General features: G+C 43.8%; 1 protein-coding gene across 1 annotated transcript in view; it reads left to right on the forward strand.

Annotated features, from left to right (window-relative positions):
- The window catches only part of BMP2K (BMP2 inducible kinase), a 341,088-nt gene that overhangs the window by 227,379 nt on the left and 92,549 nt on the right, over positions 1-21,160 (forward strand). Inside the window, exons 8-12 of the mRNA XM_069742721.1 lie at positions 3,239-3,342; positions 4,304-4,383; positions 6,448-6,608; positions 6,749-6,930; positions 11,716-11,811. Coding sequence (XP_069598822.1) covers positions 3,239-3,342; positions 4,304-4,383; positions 6,448-6,608; positions 6,749-6,930; positions 11,716-11,811 — 623 coding nt within the window. The remainder of the gene's footprint in view (positions 1-3,238; positions 3,343-4,303; positions 4,384-6,447; positions 6,609-6,748; positions 6,931-11,715; positions 11,812-21,160) is intronic.

The raw sequence follows: 21,160 nt of genomic DNA on the forward strand, positions 1-21,160 counted from the left end.
CAATGTGAATTACGCACTGCGAAGCTGGTTTCACAGGTCTGACATTCACAGTCCAAATAAGGACCACTGTATCCAAAGTGGCCAAGGGTCTTCACACCCAAACATAACAGCCTCATGTATGCTTATGATCAAGATGTTGGGCTTTGCCAATGTGGACATTGCAGTCTAGATTTGCAGCGTGAATTCCGGACCTATGAAACCAGCCTATGGAAAATCTCTTTTGCTGGTTTCAGATACTATGGCTCCATTGTAGTTTGCTTTTCCTATTCTTAAGCTAGAATCACACATGCGTTTTGATGCAGTTTTATATCATCCAAAGCCAGGAACACAAGTATGAAAGAAAGGAAAGACTTTTGTACTTTTATAATTTTGGCTGTGATAAAAATGGCACCTTAACTATATCAGAAGCTTGATATGTGATTTCATTATCAAAGGAACGCGGGAATAAAGAGGGGTGGAGAATGTTTGATATATTGACAGAAAATAGTTCTGTAAATGTCTGAAATGTATGATCCTGACCGTTCTGTAGTATAGTTGAGGCCTGAAAATCTGATTATAAGGGTTTATTAAAGTGAATCTGACTTCCGGTTTTGCTGTGTAATCTGAGAGCAACATGATGTAGGGACGAAGACCCTGATTCCAGTGATGTGGCACTTTCTGATCTACTTGCTGTCATTTTGATACATTCCCTATTTTCTCTTCTGAATATTTAGCAGTTCTCAGAATGCTGAGCTCTGTGTATCCCCACCCACATCATTGATTGCAGCTTTTTGTGTGCTCTGTAAATTGATAGAAAGCTGGTAATCCGTGGTGGGGGCAGGGTTATACACCGCAGTTGACCAGTAGGCGCGAGACAACTAGTCTACAGGATAATCTCCTTCTGCTAAAACACTAATGTTCTTGAAACAGCAACTAGTAAGCGACACATCACTGGAATCAGGCGGGGTTAGCTTTTTCAGCTCTGTTTCATTCTAAATCTGAAAGCTCTGATTGTATCAGAAACATTGTATCTGCACTGAGTAATCTAAGTGATACATCATTGGATTCGTCTTCTCTTTGCCTACATCAGGCTGCTCACAGATTCACTTCTATGTCTGAAAATTTGTATTTTGTATTTAGTTTTGAGGCTTTTTTTTGGTGCAAAGTAATTTTAATCACAATGAGGGAACACCGTAGGAAAAACACCAAAAGAATTAAAACACGCACCACAGTAAAAAAAAAATTCAAGGAAAAACAACGCAACTTGGATGTTTCAGTAAAATGTTTTTCCAAATGTTAAAGTTCATGGAAAAAAATGCATCGAAAAATGTTACGTATGAACAAGCCCCTGATACAGTGTTCTGTACGATTTTAAATGAGTCTTGAGCAAGGATCGTTATGTAGTTTAACCAAATTATGTTTCGTAGATGGTAAGGTGGCAACCTTCATTTCCAAATTTGGGACCATTTAAATGGGCAGATTTCGTCCCATAACGAGCACCAATCAAGCACATAAGAATTCATTCACTATTGACCCTAAGCCTACAACCTTAATGTTCATCACAAACCATTAGAAATGACTCGTTACTGTAATCCTAATGATTAGGACACACTAATGAATGCCGGCCTTCCAAAAGAGTCGATTGCTGCTAATTAAAGGGAACTTGTCACCACAAAAAACACTGATAGCCTGCAGATATTGGGTTAATCTGCAGATTAATAGCGTTACTAACCTGCCCCGCGCCAGCAATTAGCCAAACACTGCGAGGAGAAAATAAACTTTATTCCCCCAGCAGTGTTTGGGTTCCAGTGCTGGTTCAGCCATTGCTCTGAGAATACAGAGTGGCAAGAGTCACGGCGCCCCCAGTACTGACTTATGCATTAGGACCCACTGTCAGTCATTGCCAGCGGCCGCCACTGTATTGTATACTCGCAGCGATGGCTGAACCTGCGCCGACACCGCCCCGTCACTGGACCAAGAAGGCTGCCAGGGAGGGGGGGATAAAGTTTAAAGTTAATTTTCTTCCCCCAGCGGTCAGCTAAGTGTGGGAGTCGGGCAGGTTAATAACACTATTAACCTGCAAATTAACCTCATATCTGCAGGTTAATAGCATGGTGTTTTGACCGCCATAGAAGTTTAAAAAAAAAAAGAACATAGTTCTCTGTAGGGACCAACATGTATGTAAGCACTGACTACACGAGATCTGAACTACATTATTGCTAAATAGATTGTACTTACAAAAATAAAAGTTCTTGGTGTATCATGGGAGCCCATCAGCCATGGCAAGGTGACCTTTCTCTGATGGGTACCGAATACTTATCAAACATGCCTCTCCCGGGCTATAAGCCTACATTTAAATGGGCAGATTAGAGCCAGCACTAATTAAAAGCACTCATGGGGTGATGGGAGGAGTGCAAAGTCAGAAAAGGAGGCAGTCAGACTCAGAACTAAAGATGAGGGAACATCGTCGGCTCCCTCATTATTTGACAAGCTGTAGCACTTACCGAAGACGCTACAGCGGGAACCCGGATCCCTGGAGCGCTCCCGATAATCAGGTGTCCATCGCTCGCGGCTGTGACAGTCACTACCCCCAGGCTCTCCGTGCATGTGTTGTGACAGTGACACAGCCGCGACACATGCAGCTGCGATGCCGGATACCTGATAATTGGGAGCGCTCCAGGGATGCGGGTTCCTGATGCAGCTTCGGTAAGCGCTAGAGCTTGCCTAATTAGGAGGGAGCTGACGATGTCCGCTTATCTTTAGTCATAGCCTCCAATAGTAAACTGCAAAAAAAAAAAAAACTGACCAGCACCTCCATATAGTGTGAACAGGTGCAAGCTGCAATGGCTGCACAACATACATAAAAGGGCCAAGCTCTATACAACCACTGAATACGTGAGATCTGACCGGCATTATTGCTAAATAGAATGTACTTTTATCACCGTTAAAATGGATAACGGTGATTAAATCCGACCGTCACGCCATTCCCTCTAGGCTGTCCGAAAAAGCCGAGTTCAGAGGGAATGAATGGCGCGGCGATGGGGCATGTATACTGGATCTCCTTTCTAACAGGGATGAAAGGGACCTGTTCTAACGATTAGTGGACATTCATCATAATTATCATTTTCTCTTCCAGCTTTCTTGCCGTAATACTTTCATAAATATGAAAACAATCTCTTGCTATGACCCACAGAAGGCCATAATATGAGAATTGGCGAGACTTGTCACCTCTGTAGTAATTCTGACTTTGGTTTTTCAGGATATATGCTTGAACCTGATCAGGAACGAAGACCTGACATCTATCAGGTTTCCCATTTTGCTTTCAAATTAGCCAAGAAAGAATGTCCAGTCCCCAATGTCTATGTGAGTCTATGTTTCTACATGATTTACAGAACACTCCTCTAGTAATGTATGCTTTCTCAAAACATTCCAAGGGGACTTCTCATTCTCACACATCTCTTATTTAGGGGGCTTGCTATTTTTGTACATGTAGTCTAAGGTCACCCCATTTTCTTCCGCTCAAAAGAAATGTAACTCTGCCCCTCCCTGGTAAGAATGTTCTTGTAACCATGTTGCTGACGCATTTCATGGGATTAAAGAGGACCTATCACAAAGTCAATAGTGGACATAGTTTGCTCTTATTTTATTCACCTGTTCCCCGAAGTATTTTTTTTTAACTCTGGTTCCTGAGATATGGATCATTTTATTCAGTGTTACTTATGGTCTTTGCCAAGAAGGCGTTGCTCACAGGATTCTCTGGGACGTGTGTTTTGGCTGCTCTGTATTATTACCATGTGAGCCATAAAAATCACCACTAAATATAAAAGGCCATATATTCGGAACCATTTGGTGGATTTTTTAAAGACAAAAGCCCAACATTCAGGGTTGCAGCAGGAGTAAAATAGGAGCAGAATCTGACCACTTTTGATGTGGTGAAAGGTACTGTATCAAGTGAAAATGACCGGGAGACATAAAGTGCAATAACATATAAAGCTCGAATCATTCTGGAAGACCACCTACATATCCAGATTCGATTTTCTGTAGAAATGAATGAGTTGTGGCCTCCTCTCCCTCGATATTTGAACTCTAATGAGCATTTATGGACGGTCCTCTTTAACAGCCCTCTCGGTGCCTGAGCAATAGTTTGGATGTAAATGCACAGGATAGAAGAAGCTAGTTGTTCGCACTGGCCGAACCACACAAGCCTTGCCTAGCTCTAACCCTGTCTCATTTTATGACAATTGAAACCTCGGAATTTAAGTTTTCATTAAAAACTATTGTAAATCACTGTAGATGAACACTTATTTTTTGAATTGTTTTGCAGAATACTATAATCCCTCAAGCTCTTCCAGAACCACTGACTGCAAGCGAGGCTGCCTCTAAAAAGACTCAGATAAAAACTAGGTTTGTTTCTGATTGGCGGTATGTAGAAGAGTTAATAAAGCCGTGTCTTTGCAATACAGTTGACTGCTATACTTGTAGGCTTTTATGTGTCGTTTTTTCTTCTACTATTTAAATAGAGTAGTAAATATAGAGCCGTGCTAATAGACCTGTATAGCCAAATTCAGCTTAGGCTACGTTCAGACTAGCGTTGTGCGCCGCTGCGTCGGCGACGCGACGCACAACGCAACGAAAAACGCGGTAAAACGCACGCAAAAACGCTGCTTTTTGCGACGCGGGCGCCGTTTTTTGCCGAAAATCGGACGCAAGAAAAATGCAACTTGTTGCGTTTTCTTGGTCCGACGCTTGCGGCAAAAAAGACGCATTTGTCGCAAAACGCAACAAGCAAAAACGCATGCGTCCCCCATGTTAGGCTACGTTCACACCAGCGTTCTGCTAGTGTGCGTCGCCTTAGCGTCGGGCGACGCAGCGGCGACGCACGCGTCATGCGCCCCTATGTTTAACATGGGGGACGCATGCGTTTTTGTGTGTTGCGTTTTGCAACACTTGCGTCTTTTTTGCCGCTAGCGTCGGACCAAGAAAACGCAGCAAGTTGCATTTTTCTTGTGTCCGATTTTCGGCAAAAAACGACGCACGCGTCGCAAAACGCAGCGTTTTTGCGTGCGTTTTGCCGCGTTTTTGTGTGCGTTGCGTCGCCGACGCAGCGGCGCGCAACGCTAGTCTGAACGTAGCCTTAAACATAGGGGCGCATGACGCGTGCGTGCCTCTTCTCCAAGCCTCAGGAAAACAATACATTTTAGGTATATGAAACATGGACTTGCAGCAGCACCTAGTGGTAGGAAATAAGTATGCATTTTATTTATCAGTCATAAGACAAATTGCTCGTTGCACTAAGGGACTATGTACACGGAAACTGGAAAATACTTTCATAATATGGGAAGCAGTAAAGCCTACCAAAGTTTTCTAGAAAGATTATTTTGTAACAATATGGAATCAGACAAATTTAGGTTCGGTATGGGTTTGTATATTTTTGGGCCACATGGTACAAACCACATGGGCCTTAAAACTTAGGAGGATTTATGTCCATTGGGAAATGTGAATGCTGTTCTGTAATCTTGTGGTAATTGATATCCATTTCAAGAAGACCTTGTTCTTGCAGAGTTTTTAGGCATTACATATTTTACTTTTGTTTAGTGTATACTTACAGTATATTTTCTGTGCTAAGCGTGGTGTAAAAAGAGCAAAAAGGTCCTTTATAAATGTTCTCCCCATGTGCAACTACAAATGTCATGTACTTACAGTACATGCATAGCAATACTTTTAGGAGAAAATACCTTCAAATATATACTTAACAGTAGAACTTCTTATGTTCAGTACCCGCTTATCTTTTTTGAACATAGGATCTAAAGTGAGGGTATAAATCTATATATTATTAATAATGTGGCAATGAAAAAACCCTTAGCCCCAAACAGAGTGTTGTATGTCGTGAAAGACCACATCAAAGTTGAATGTTCCAGGAAAGAATGAGCCTTTAAAAGAAAATTGGTCCAAATTTGTTAATGAAAGCCCATTGCAAAAGATGATTTTTAGCCAAAAATGCTTGTATTTATTTAAATATAAATATTTTTCCGAAAGTTGACAGCACACTTAAAGAGTAACTAAACTTTGGTTTTTTTCATACTTAGAAGGCACTTTTAACTACCTGCAGATCGGTGAGGTCCTGAGACCCCCATCGATTGCTCAACAGACCCCAAATGGTGCACAGCTCAGATATGAGCGCACAGCTACCAAGCTTATGGTCTCTATTGAGTCTGTCTCCTTCGCTGTGTGCTCCTATCTGCTGAGCTGCGCGCTGTTCAGAAGTCCATTGAACAATTGTTAGGGGTCTCAGGACCTGGACCCTCAATAATCTGCAGACAATTAGAGTACCTGCTAAATATGAAAAACCATAAGAACGTTTATTTGTTCTATAATGTTTTATGTAGTGTATCATCACAGTATTCTTGCTAAATGGATACATGAAAAAATGGCAATTGAGTCACAATGACTTATGATTTCATGACACAGAATAACTGATTCACTTGGACCCACGGAAACATCCATTGCTCCAAGACAGAGACCCAAGGCATTTTCCAACGCAGCCCAGTCAAAGGTGCTTAATATTCAGAATGCTGCAACCCCTGTTAAGATGACCGTGCAGAGTGCCCCAAGTCAGCAGATTCACAGCGGTACGACCATTTCTTCTTTATACAGACACTGAGAAAAATGATGATCATAGAATGGACAATTATATCAGTGCTGTGATTATATACGTATATATAAAAGAAATGATTACTGATTAACAAACATTTGTCATATCCCATTCCAGCAACTACAGATACAACTCCACGACCTGGCAACGGGCCTAGCACACTGTTCGGTCAGGAAAATAGTCAGCAGTCCTCACAGCAGCACAGAGTTTTACAGCAGCTTCAGCCAGGGGACTGGAGATTACAGCAGCTGCATCAATTCCAGCCACAGCAACTGCACCAGGATGCCTACATAAAGCAGGTCTGCTTTGTACGTGTGTGTACTTATGTATATATGTATATGTATGTGTATATATATATATATATGTGTGTGTGTGTATATATATGTACAGTTGTGCTCAAAAGTTTACATACCCCAGCAGAATTTTTGCTTTCTTGGCCTTTTTTCAGAGAATATGAATGTTAACACCAAGACTCTTGCATCTTTCATCCAGCCACTGACAGTTCTGGATTGTGAGTTATGTGGAAAGCAAAAGAATTGTCAACAGATCTACGAAAAAAGGTAGTTGAACTGTATAAAACAGGAAAGGGATGCAAAAAGATATCCAAGGAATTGATAATGCCAGTCAGCAGCATTCAAACTGTGATTAACAAATAGAAAATCAGGGGCTCTGTAAAAACAAAACCACGGTCAGGTAGACCAACAAAAATGTTGTCCACAGCTGCCAGGAAAATTGTTTGGGATGCAAAGAAAAACCAACAAATAACATCAGCTGAAATACAGGACTCTCTGAAAACTAGCGGTGTGGCTGTTTCAAGATGCACAATAAGGAGGCACTTTAAATAAAATGGGCTGCATGGTCAAGTCACCAGAAAAAAGCCATTACTGCGCAAATGCCACAAAGTATCTGACCTACAATACGCAAAAAAGGCCAGAGACAAGCCTCAAAACTTCTGGAACAAGGAAATTTGGGGTGATGAGACCAAAATAAAACTTTTTGGCCACAGCCATAAACGTTACATTTGGAGAGAGGGCATCAAGGCCTATGATGCAAGGAACACCATGACTGTAAAACACAGAGGAGTATCGCTGATGTTTTGGGGATGTGTGAGCTACAAAGGCACAGGAAACCTGGTCAAAGTTGAAGGAAAGATGAATGTAGCACGTTATCAGCAAATACTGGAGGCAAATTTGCACTCATGAGCCCGGAAGCTGCACATGGGACGTACTTAGATATTCCAACATGGCAACGATCCAAAACACAAGGCCAAGTCGACCTGTCATTGGCCACAGAAGGACAAAGTGAAGGTTCTGGAGTGGCCATCTCAGTTTCCTGACCTCAATATCATTGAGCCACTCTGGGGAGATCTCAAGCGCACAGTCCATGCTAGACAGCCCAGGAATTTACAGGAACTGGGGCTATTTGCCAAGAAGAGTGGGCAGCTTTTACCATCTGAGAAAATAAAGAACCTCATCCACAACTACCACAAAAGACTTCAAGCTGTCATTGATGTTAGAGGGGCAATACACGGTACTTAGAAATGGGGTATGTGAACTTTTGATCAGGGTCATTTGGATGTTTTAGGTTGTCAATATGATTTAAAAAGAGAAAACACAGGAGTTTGACAATAAATGGCTTCACCCAACCACTAACCATGAGTGGAGAAAAAGTTTTGGTGTTATCATTCATATTCTCTGAAAAAAAGGCCAAGAAAGCAAAAATTCTGCTGGAGTATGTAAACTTTTGAGCACAACTGTACATGTATGTGTGTATATATATATATATATATACCGGTATATGTATGTGTACATATATATGTATGTGTATATATATATATATATATGTGTGTATATACAGCGGGGCAAAAAAGTATTTAGTCAGTCAGCAATAGTGCAAGTTCCACCACTTAAAAAGATGAGAGGCGTCTGTAATTTACATCATAGGTAGACCTCAACTATGGGAGACAAACTGAGAAAAAAAATCCAGAAAATCACATTGTCTGTTTTTTTAACATTTTATTTGCATATTATGGTGGAAAATAAGTATTTGGTCAGAAACAAACAATCAAGATTTCTGGCTCTCACAGACCTGCAACTTCTTCTTTAAGAGTCTCCTCTTTCCTCCACTCATTACCTGTAGTAATGGCACCTGTTTAAACTTGTTATCAGTATAAAAAGACACCTGTCCACAACCTCAAACAGTCTGACTCCAAACTCCACTATGGTGAAGACCAAAGAGCTGTCAAAGGACACCAGAAACAAAATTGTACCCTGCACCAGGCTGGGAAGACTGAATCTGCAATAGCCAACCAGCTTGGAGTGAAGAAATCAACAGTGGGAGCAATAATTAGAAAATGGAAGACATACAAGACCACTGATAATCTCCCTCGATCTGGGGCTCCACGCAAAATCCCACCCCGTGTGGTCAGAATGATCACAAGAACGGTGAGCAAAAATCCCAGAACCACGCGGGGGGACCTAGTGAATGAACTGCAGAGAGCTGGGACCAATGTAACAAGGCCTACCATAAGTAACACACTACGCCACCATGGACTCAGATCCTGCAGTGCCAGACGTGTCCCACTGCTTAAGCCAGTACATGTCCGGGCCCGTCTGAAGTTTGCTAGAGAGCATTTGGGTGATCCAGAGGAGTTTTGGGAGAATGTCCTATGGTCTGATGAAACCAAACTGGAACTGTTTGGTAGAAACACAACTTGTCGTGTTTGGAGGAAAAAGAATACTGAGTTGCATCCATCAAACACCATACCTACTGTAAAGCATGGTGGTGGAAACATCATGCTTTGGGGCTGTTTCTCTGCAAAGGGGCCAGGAAGACTGATCCGGGTACATGAAAGAATGAATGGGGCCATGTATCGTTAGATTTTGAGTGCAAACCTCCTTCCATCAGCAAGGGCATTGAAGATGAAACGTGGCTGGGTCTTTCAACATGACAATGATCCAAAGCACACCGCCAGGGCAACGAAGGAGTGGCTTCGTAAGAAGCATTTCAAGGTCCTGGAGTGGCCTAGCCAGTCTCCAGATCTCAACCCTATAGAAAACCTTTGGAGGGAGTTGAAAGTCCGTGTTGCCAAGCGAAAAGCCAAAAACATCACTGCTCTAGAGGAGATCTGCATGGAGGAATGGGCCAACATACCAACAACAGTGTGTGGCAACCTTGTGAAGACTTACAGAAAACGTTTGACCTCTGTCATTGCCAACAAAGGATATATTACAAAGTATTGAGATGAAATTTTGTTTCTGACCAAATACTTATTTTCCACCATAATATGCAAATAAAATGATAAAAAAACAGACAATGTGATTTTCTGGATTTTTTTTTTTCTCAGTTTGTCTCCCATAGTTGAGGTCTACCTATGATGTAAATTACAGACGCCTCTCATCTTTTTAAGTGGTGGAACTTGCACTATTGCTGACTGACTAAATACTTTTTTGCCCCACTGTATATATATCTACTATATAATTGTCTAAGGGTCACTTCCATCTTTCAGTCTGTCCTGGATATTCATTGGTCGCGGCTGTGAGCGCAATAAAATGAGTTTTAAGACAAATAATGATGGGAGTAACCCTTTTCCGTTATTATATTTACCGTTGATTGCTTATTCTCAGAAAAGATCATTAATATTAGATTTTAGTGGCCAACTCTCAGCGTCTTAGGTATTAACAAGGACCCTGAGGCTTTGGAAAAGGTTGTATCTCCTTCATTGTTTACAAGACACAGTTCAATAGCTCCTCTGTCTATTATTACATGGAAATATGCTTTCCTTGATGGAACATTTTACAGATAATGTCCTCATGTTCGCAGTGAAAATGTAACAAATGTGAGTTTTAACCATTTCCATGGTATATATGGCAAATGAATGATAGTGATGAATGATAGATACCGCTGTCTCTAACATCATGTCCTCCCTCTATATAAAACTGAACCTGACAAAAACTGAACTCCTCGTGTTTTCTCCCTCTATTAACCTACCTTTGCCTGACATTGCGGTTCCACCATTACTCCAAAGCAACATGCCCGCTGCCTTGGGGTCATACTTGATTCCGAGCTTTCATTCACCTCCCACATCCGATCACTGGCTCGCTCTTCTTATCTGCATCTCAAAAACATTTCTAGATTTCTCCCTTTTCTTACTTTCGACTCTGCAAAAACTCTTCCTGTTTCACTTATTCATTCTCGTCTGGACTATTGTAACTCTACTAATCGGCCTCCCTCTTACCAAACTCTCCCCGCTCCAATCTGTCCTGAATGCTGCAGCCAGGATCATATTCCTCACCAACCGTTACACCGATGCCTCTACCTTGTGCCAGTCATTACACTGGTTACCCATCCACTCAAGAATCCAGTACAAAACTACTACCCTCATCCACAAAGCACTCCATGGCTCATCACCACCATACATCTCCTCTCTGGTCTCAGTCTACCACCCTACCCATGCCCTCCGCTCCGCTAATGACCTCAGGTTAGCATCCTCAATAATCAGAACCTCCCACTCCCGTCTCCAAGATTTTACACGTGCTGCGCCGATTCTTTGCAATGCACTACCCAGGTTAATACGATTAATCCCCAATCCCCACAGTTTTAAGCGTGCCCAAAAACTCATTTGTTCAGATTGGCCTACCGCCTCAACGCATTAACCTAACTATCCCTGTGTGGCCCATTAAAAAAAAAACATAATTGGGTTCCTCACATCATGTTCTCATACAGTTTATACAGTTAATAGCCCTCTGTGTCTGTACTGCTACATACTTAGGCAGTTAACTGGTTCATGCAGCTTTACATGAACACCCGAGCCTTACACTATGGCTGGTCCGACTAACTAAAGCAATTGTACCATCCACCTCTCGTATCTCCCCTTTTCCTCATAGTTTGTAAGCTTGCGAGCAGGGCCCTCATTCCTCTTGGTATCTATTTTGAACTGTGATTTCTGTTATGCTGTAATGTCTATTGTCTGTACAAGTCCCCTCTCTAATTTGTAAAGCGCTGCGGAATATCTTGGCGCTATTTAAATAAAATTATTATTATTATTATACTGCACTGAACACCAGTGTCTTTGTTGTATGCAGTGTCAGCAGGCATTTCAACAGCAACTTCTCCATCAACAATATTTGATGCACTCTCTATACCAGCAGCAACATATCCCACCTCAGCATCCATATATGGTAAGTCGGCGTAATATCACAGATTTACTACCGTAATTTTCGGACCATAAGATGCACTTTTTTTCCTCCAATTTTGGGAGGAAAGTGTGGGGCGCATCTTCAAGTTCGAATGTAACATGTGGGGAAGGGGCAGCAGCGGAGTGGAATAGCACTGGGATCGCACTTGCGGGAGGCAGGAAAATGTCGCTGCTGCTGCAGGAATCCGGTGCTGGGGAAACCACTTGGGCCTGATGCTTAAAGCGAAGGAATATTCATTAGCCGCTTCCCCGCCCACCTGTCAGCGCCGAGCAGTGGGTGGGGAGCAGCAAATATTCCTTCACTTAAACAGCGGACCCACATGGTTTCCCCAGCACCAGATTCCTGCAGTGGCTGGGGAGATCGTGTGTCTGGTGGAAGAGGCGGCAGGAGCAGGGTGCCACAGGAGAGATCGCCGCATACCTGACAGCACAGCCCAGGCTTCTGCTGATGCTGACTGAGTGCTCCAGTATAGGGCCTGTGTGAGATAATGAAGAGGGCGGGCTGGAGCATCACATGACTGCATAGAGCCCTCCCTCTTCACAATGTCATCACAGGTCCTTCAGACACCGCACTAGAAACAATGCAGCTTCTTCTTACATGACCTGTGCTGAGGTAAGGGAAGCTGGCTCTGTGCAGTCATGTGATGCTCTAGCCCTTCATTACCTCACCACAGGTCCTGTGAGCTGTAGAGAGAGACTTTCGGTTTTCTAGGGTGGCTGGCTGCAGGACCTGCACTGAGCACAGCCTGCACAAGTAAGAATTAATTATTTTAAAAGTTTAGTAATAACACATAAAAATGCACTCTGCCACTCCCTGTGGTGAACTATAACTCCCAGCCTGCCATAGGATCTGCAGGATATGCTGGGAGTTATAGTTCTCCCATGGGATCTTAAAGCAGCACTCCAGTGTTATGTTTCAGTGCTGGAGTGGTGCTTTAAATATAAGCCCTGTGCCCCCATTCTTATACTCACCCCCCAGCGTCTTCTAGTACTTTACAGACACCACACTGGTCCTGCAGCATCATCTTCTACCCATAGCTTCCAACATAACATACTATTATATATAATAACACCACATATAATAGTATGTTATTTATGTTATTAAATATTTTTTTCCCTATTTTCCACCTCTAAAATCTGGGTGCGTCTTATAGTCCGGTGTGTCTAATAGTCCGCAAAATATGGTAAATGTTTCTCAAATCAGATTTTGCCGCTTAATTTTCAGAGGCCCTGTGCAAAGTAAAAGCACCAGCCTCATTGGCTGTTATGGGTTCCTTGTTTCATGTATGATCTTTTAAAAGGGAACCTGTCACCATGATAATGCTGTCCAATCTGCAGGCAGCATATTATAGACACAAGGGAGCTGAGAAGATTAATATATAGTTTATTGAGAAAAGATTTAGTATAACCTATTTTTAACCATTTAAACCTCTGCTCTTCCTAGGATATTCGGTCCAATGGGTGGTCCTATCAGTGACTGACAGCTATCTCGGTATGCACACTTATACAAGAAAGCTGTCAGTCACTGATTGTTGTGAATTCTGCTCTTGGGCTCCCTCCGGTGGTTATGAGTGCTGCTGTCTTTGGATCGCAGCATTTATCAGGTGTGTCCACTTATTGCAATTTGGACTGGGCTATTTAAGTCTTGCTTGATCCTTTAGTCAGTGCCAGTTGTCCATTGTTTTTGGAGGATTCACATCCCTGACTGGTCTCTCCTGTTTTGCTGTTCTTTTCAACAAAGATAAGTTCTGGCTTTGTTTTTGCTGTCCACATGCTGTGGGCCTTATAGTTCTGTGCATTTTCATGTTTTGTCTTGTCCAGCTTTGTCTGTGTAAGGATTTTTTGCAGCCAAGCTGTATCTCTGGAGATGCAGATATACCCTCCATGTCTTTAGTCAGGTGTGGAGATTTGTATTTTCTGTGGTGGATATTTTCTAGTGTTTTAATACTGACCGCATAGTTCTGTCCTATTCTTTCTTTTTAGCTAGAAAGGCCTCCTTTGCTAAATCCTGATTTCAGTCTGCATATGTCATTTCCCTCTCCTCTCACAGTCAATATTTGTGGGGGGCTGTCTATCCTTTGGGTATTTTCTCTGAGGCAAGATAGTTTTCCCATTTCTATCTTTAGGGGAAGTTAGTTCTTAGGCTGTGTCGAGGTGTGTAGGGAGTGTTAGGTACATCCCACGGCTACTTCTAGTTGCGGTGCTAAGTTCAGGGTCTGCGGTCAGTACAGGTACCACCTTCTCCAGAGTACGTCACATGCTGCTCCTAGGCCACCAGATCATAACACTGATAGGACCGTCCACTGGACCAAACATCTCAGAATGAAGAAAAAACAGGTAATACTGAATCTTTATAAAATGATATACCAATCTGCTCAGCTGCTCCTGCTCTATAGCATGCTGACTGCAGATTGGATTGCACTTTCATGGTGACAGGTTCCCTCTTATCACTTTCCCCAGTGTTTTAAAGCTTCCCTGTCATTGACTTGTGTGTATTTGAGGAATAACACTATGTATGACCATTATACACTGCTCAAAAAAATAAAGGGAACACTAAAATTCCACATCCTAGATATCACTGAATGAAATATTCCAGTTGTAAATCTTTATTCATTACATAGTGGAATGTGTTGAGAACAATAAAACATAAAAATGATCAATGTAAATCACAACTAATATCCCACAGAGGTCTGGAGTTGGAATGATGATCAAAATCAAAGTGGAAAATCCAATTACAGGCTGATCCAACTTCAGTGGAAATGCCTAAAAAAAAGGAAATTATGTTCTGTTGTGTGTGTGTGGTCTCCACGTGACTGTATGACCTCCCTAAAACGCCTGGGCATGCTCCTGATGAGGCGGCGGATGGTCTCCTGAGGAATCTCCTCCCAGACTTGGACTAAAGCATCCGCCAACTCCTGGACAGTCTGTGGTGCAACGTGACGTTGGTGGATGGTGCGAGACATGATGTCCCAGATGTGATCAATCGGATTCAGGTCTGGGGAATGGGCGAGCCTGTCCATAGCTTCAATGCCTTCATCTTGCAGGAATTGCTGACACACTCCAGCCACATGAGGGCTGGCATTGTCCTGCATTAGGAGGAACCCAGGGCCAACCGCAACATCATATGGTCTCACAAGGGGTCTGAGGATCTCATCTCAGTACCTAATGGCAGTCAGGCTACCTCTGGCAAGCACATGGAGGGCTGTGCGGCCCTCCAAAGAAATGCCACCCCACACCATTACTGACCCACTGCCAAACTGGTCATGCTGAAGGATGTTGCAGGCAGCAGATCGCTCTCCACGGCGTCTCCAGACTCTTTCACATCTGTCACATGTGCTCAGTGTGAACCTGCTTTCAGCTGTGAAGAGCACAAGGCACCAGTGGCGAGTTTGGCAATCCTGGTGTTCTGTGGCAAATGCCAGGCATCCTGCACGGTGTTGGGCTGTGAGCACAACCCCCATTTGTGGATGTCGTGCACTCAGACCATCCTCATGGAGTCAGTTTGTAACCGTTTGTTGAGACACATGCACATTTGTGGCCTGCTGGAGGTCATTTTGCAGGGCTCTGGCAGTGTTCCTCCTGTTCCTCCTTGCACAAAGGCTGAGGTAGTGGTCCTGCTGCTGGGTTGTTGCCCTCCTGTGGCCCTCTCCATGTCTCCTGGTGTACTGGCCTGTCTCCTGGTAACGCCTCCAGCCTCTGGACACTACGCTGACAGACACAGCAAACCTTCTTGCCACAGCTCACATTGATGTGCCATTCTGGATGAGCTGCACTACCTGAGCCACATGTGTCGGTTGTAGAGGCCGTTTCATGCTACCACAAGTGTGAAAGCACAACCAACATTCAAAAGTGACCAAAACATCAGCCAGAAAGCATTGGTACTGAGATCTGTGGTCCCCACCTGCAGAACCACTCCTTTATTGAGTGTGTGTTGATAATTGCCAATAATTTCCATCTGTTGTCTATTCCATTTGCACAACAGCATGTGAAATTGATTGTCAAACAGTGTTGCCTCCTAAGTGGACAGTTTGATTTCACAGAAGCTTCACTTACATGGAGTTATATTCTGTTGTTTAAGTGTTCCCTTTATTTTTTTGAGCAGTGTATATCTTATAGCTTGCTTTTTAGAGGGTTTTCACTTATTCAGGCTCTAGTTACTAGGTAAAGGAGTTTATTTTTGGGTCTCTTTGCTTGTGTCCTCCTTTCCTTTTTCCATAAATGTTTATAGGCAGCAGCTGTAATTTGACTCGCACAGTTAAGATAGAATTGAGCAGTTTTAGAGAGTGAATGATCAGTGCATTGGGAGAGGTGACTTTTATTAGAAAAAATGCTCTTTATCTTAATTCTAAGATATACTACAAAGATTATCTTGACGTGTACTGTTGATATATAAAAATAAGTCTAATTCTCTTTAAAACTTAACTCCATTGATCTACTTACCATCCTTTACTGATCTGCTGTACATCCTCATGTCATATCAAATCATTCACTTGGTTATGGGACACAGAAGTAGAAGATTTGAAATACTGCAGCTGTTTACTTTCTCCATGCTGAGAGAGTCATGCATGTTTATCTGTAAAGGGGACTTGCAAGCTAATAAGCAGATTTAGCACCTTTAACCCCTTTACCCCCAAGGGTGGTTTGCATGTTATGGCCCGGGCAATTTTTACAATTCTGACCACTGTCCCTTTATGAGGTTATAACTCTGGAACGCTTCAACGGATCCCGGTGATTCTGACATTGTTTTCTCGTGACATATTGTACTTCATGATGGTGGTAAAATTTCTTTGATATTACCTGTGTTTATTTGTGAAAAAAACGGAAATATGGCGAAAATTTTGAAAATTTCGCAATTTTCCAACTTTGAATTTTTATGCAATTAAATCAGAGATATGTCACACAAAATACTTAATAAGTAACATTTCCCACATGTCTACTTTACATCAGCACAATTTTGGAACCAATTTTTTTTTTTTGTTAGGGAGTTATAAGGGTTAAAAGTTGACCAGCAATTTCTCATTTTTACAACACCATTTTATTTTAGGGACCACATCTCATTTGAAGTCATTTTGAGGGGTCTATATGATAGAAAATACCCAAGTGTGACACCATTCTAAAAACTGCACCCCTCAAGATACTCAAAACCACATTCAGGAAGTTTATTAACCCTTCAGGTGTTTCACAGGAATTTTTGGAATGTTTAAATAAAAATTAACATTTAACTTTTTTTCACAAAAAATTTACTTCAGCTCCAATTTGTTTTATTTTACCAAGGGTTACAGGAGAAAATGGACCCCAAACCTTGTTGTACAATTTGTCCTGAGTACGCCAATACCCCATAAGTGGAGGTAAACCACTGTTTGGGCGCATGACAGATCTTGGAAGCGAAGGAGCGCCATTTGACTTTTTAATGCAAAATTGACTAGAATTGAGATGGGACGCCATGTTGCGTTTGGAGAGCCCCTGATGTGCCTAAACATTGAAACCCCCCACAAGTGACACCATTTTGGAAAGTAGACCCCCTAAGGAACTTATCTAGAGATGTGGTGAGCACTTTGACCCACCAAGTGCTTCACAGAAGTTTATAATGCAGAACCGTAAAAATAAAAAATCATTTTTTTTCACAAAAATTATCTTTTCCTATCGCCACGACAGCACCCCTACGAGAGAGGGGATCCGCCCACCTTCCGGACAGGAACCTACAGGATTTAAAGGGGCGGTCCCCCTCACCACTCCAGTTTGGGTTCCTGTCCGGACGGCGGGAGCCTGCAGGATCAGCAGTCTTACCCGGGCCTCCATGCCTCCGCGCGGTGTCTTTTAGGAACGGCGGAATCGGGGGCTCGGAAGCAGCGTCGGGGGTGTCCTGCGTGCAGACCCCCCCTCGTCTGGCCATGAGGAGCGCGTCCCAGGAGTCGGGCAGTGCCGTCCTGGTCCGCGGTTGAGCGCGGTGTGCAGCGTCCACACCGGCGCTGGTGAACCCGGAAGTAGTTGGTACGCTTCCGGGGTAAGCCGGGGGAGGAGCGCTGCAGCGCTGTAAAAGAGCGACGCCTAGGATAGGAGGCGCGCAACCATGTCCTCAGTAGGGGACGCCGAGCACCCTCATGGAGAGGGAACGGAACAGCGCAGTAAGAGCGGTAGCGGCCGCTCAAGGAGAAGCAGCAGCAGCGTGGTACGGGGGCAGCAGCGTCCGAGCGCCCCAGCGTCACATTTGGATCCTACTCCTCCAGAACCGGTATTCACAGGATCAGCCTTATGGTGAGTGTTAAATCAGACACCTGGTGCTGATATGGTCTGTTATTTGTGCTTTGTTTTAGGGAAAAAAGACCACAAAATCTAAGCACAAGCAATGTGCTCTATGCATGACACCAATGCCTGACAGTTATACCAAAAGGCTGTGTCAGGCGTGCATATCTCAGACCTTAGAAGAGGAAGCTCCCCTTCGGTCATCAGACCTTAGAGCGGTCATCAGGGAAGAAATTAGCTATTCCCTTAGAGGCAGCCGCCAGGAAAGGTCGGGCAGGGACATATCGCCAGGATCTAGCCTGTCCCTGCAAGAAGGGGAATGTTCCCGCTCCTCATCTCCATCCTCCTCAGATGAAGAGGGAAGGCCTTGTTTCTCGGTGGACAACATGGACAGGTTAGTTAAAGGAGTCCGAGCTACCATGGGTGTTGCAGAGAGCAAGGAACCAAGGTCCGCACAGGACATAATGTTTGTGGGCTTGTGCCAGAGGAGTCGTAAGGCGTTCCCGGTGGTGGATACGGTTAAGACTCTTATAAAAAGAGAATGGGATAAGCAGGATAAGGGTTTCCTTCCATCATCAGCTAAAAGAAGGTATCCCTTTGAAGATAATGAGCTGGCAGAGTGGATGAAAGTCCCGAAAGTGGATGCAGCGGTGGCTTCTACATCTAAAGCCGGTACCTTGCCGCTGGAGGACGTGGGCCTTCTGAAAGACCCATCAGATAGGAAGGCGGACATGTTTTTGAGGAAAGTATGGGAATCAACTGCAGGGGCGTTCAAACCTGCTATCTCTAGCACGTGTACGGCTAGATCCGTCATGGTGTGGATATCCCAACTGGAAGAACAGCTGAAGTCCAAGGTGCCCAGAGACAAGATGTTGAACTCACTTTCGCAAATACGTGAAGGGGTGGCGTATTTAGCGGACGCATCAGTGGATTCTTTAAAATTGGCGGCAAGATCAGCAGGTCTCTCAAATGCTGCTCGCCGAGCCCTATGGCTTAAGACCTGGAAAGGGGATGCCCAGGCGAAAGCTAAACTGTGTACAATACCGTGTAGGGGTGAGTACCTGTTTGGCCCGGTATTGGATGATATCCTAGCTAAGGCTGAGGATAGGAAGAAAGGTTTTCCTAAAGCTTTCAATCCTACCTTTAGGAATACCTTCAGGAGACGCTTCCAATACCGAAGACCTTACCACAACCGAGACTGGGAACCATCAGACCCAAAAAAGAAAGGTTCGGACTTTAACGCTTCGTCATCTTCCTATCGTTAATAGAGATCTTCCAGTAGGGGGCAGGTTAAAATACTTCCATGCTCAATGGGCCAAAATAACTTCGAGCAATTGGGTTCTAGGTATAATCAATTCAGGGTTAAAATTAGAGTTCCGGGAAAGACCTTCTGAATTTTATATCTTAACTGCCCCTGATTCCTTAGACCAACAAAAGGCCCTTGAAAAAGAGGTCCAAATGCTAAGACGGAAGAAAGTCATAGTGGAGGTTCCAAAACATCAACAGGGGAAAGGGTTCTATTCCCCTTTATTTTTAATCTCCAAGCCAGATGGATCCTTTAGAACCATCATAAACTTACGGAGATTAAACAAACATCTAGAGTATCATGCCTTTAAGATGGAATCTATTAAAACGGCAACTAATCTTCTCTTTCCCAGATGTTATATGACAGTCCTGGATTTAAAAGATGCGTATTACCATCTGCCCATTCACCAGGATCACCAACAATTCCTCAGAATGGCGGTGCGCTTAAACGACCAGGTCAGACACTTTCAGTTTGCTGCAATGCCCTTTGGTCTATCTATGGCACCGAGGGTGTTTACTAAAGTCATGGCAGAAGTAATGGCCTATGTCAGAGAACAGGATACGTTAATTATACCCTACTTGGATGACTTCCTGGTAGTAGGAAATTCCTTCGGCCAGTGTAGTACTCGCCTAAATCATGTCATATCTTCCTTACAGGACTTGGGTTGGATAGTCAATATGGAGAAGTCAAGACTCGACCCATCAACAACTCAGACTTTCCTAGGTATTCTGCTGGATTCGGAAGTGCAACAATGTTTCCTTCCGGAGGAGAAAAAGCAGAGGGTTGTGCACAAAGTCAGTACGGTAACAAGGAAGCCAGATCTGACTTTAAGAGACGCTATGTCCCTTCTGGGATCTCTAACGTCCTGCATACCAGCCGTCCAGTGGGCTCAATTCCACACTCGAGTGTTACAGGCCCAAGTCTTGGATACAGAGAGAAGTCTTCAAGGGCAATTAGGCGGAAGACTCAGGCTCTCCACCACCACTCTACACAGTCTGAGATGGTGGTTAAACAGAAGACATTTAGGGAAAGGAGTACGCTGGAGTGTAGTACCAGACAACACGGTCACAACCGATGCCAGTCCAATAGGTTGGGGAGCTCACATAGGAGATGTTTGGACTCAAGGGCAATGGTCTCTCTTAGAGGCTCAAGAGTCCTCAAATTGGAAAGAGCTCACAGCAGTAAAGAAGGCCTTACTCAGGTTGCTTCCATCTCTGCAGGATTCACATGTAAGAGTCCAGACAGACAACACAACAGTAGTGGCGTATCTCAACCATCAAGGGGGTACAAGGTCAAGATCCCTAATGAACACCGCCACAGACATACTCGAAATAGCCGAAGCCCACTTTCGCTCTCTATCAGCTGTGTACATTCGGGGAGAGCTCAACACAGAGGCAGATTACCTCAGCCGTCATTCTCTACGTCAGGGAGAATGGGTTCTAGATCGACGGGTGTTCAGACAGATAGTAGACCTGTGGGGATTGCCCGTTATCGATCTATTCGCAACGAGAGAGAACAGGCAGACCAGGAAGTTCGCTTCTCTTCGGGTGGCGGACAGGCCCTGTATAATAGACTCCCTTCAAATACACTGGAATTTTCCTCTAGCTTACGCGTTCCCTCCAATGTGTCTGATCCCGTTAGTCCTCAGGAAGATCAGGGAGGACAGGGCGAGAGTGATCCTGATTGCCCCCTTTTGGCCCAGAAGGGCATGGTTCTCGTTACTCAGGGCAATGTCTGTGTCCGACCCCTGGGTACTGCCGACCAGCCCGGAGCTTCTTTCTCC

This window comes from Ranitomeya imitator, chromosome 1 (genome assembly GCF_032444005.1).
Source record: "Ranitomeya imitator isolate aRanImi1 chromosome 1, aRanImi1.pri, whole genome shotgun sequence".
Lineage (NCBI taxonomy): Eukaryota > Metazoa > Chordata > Amphibia > Anura > Dendrobatidae > Ranitomeya > Ranitomeya imitator.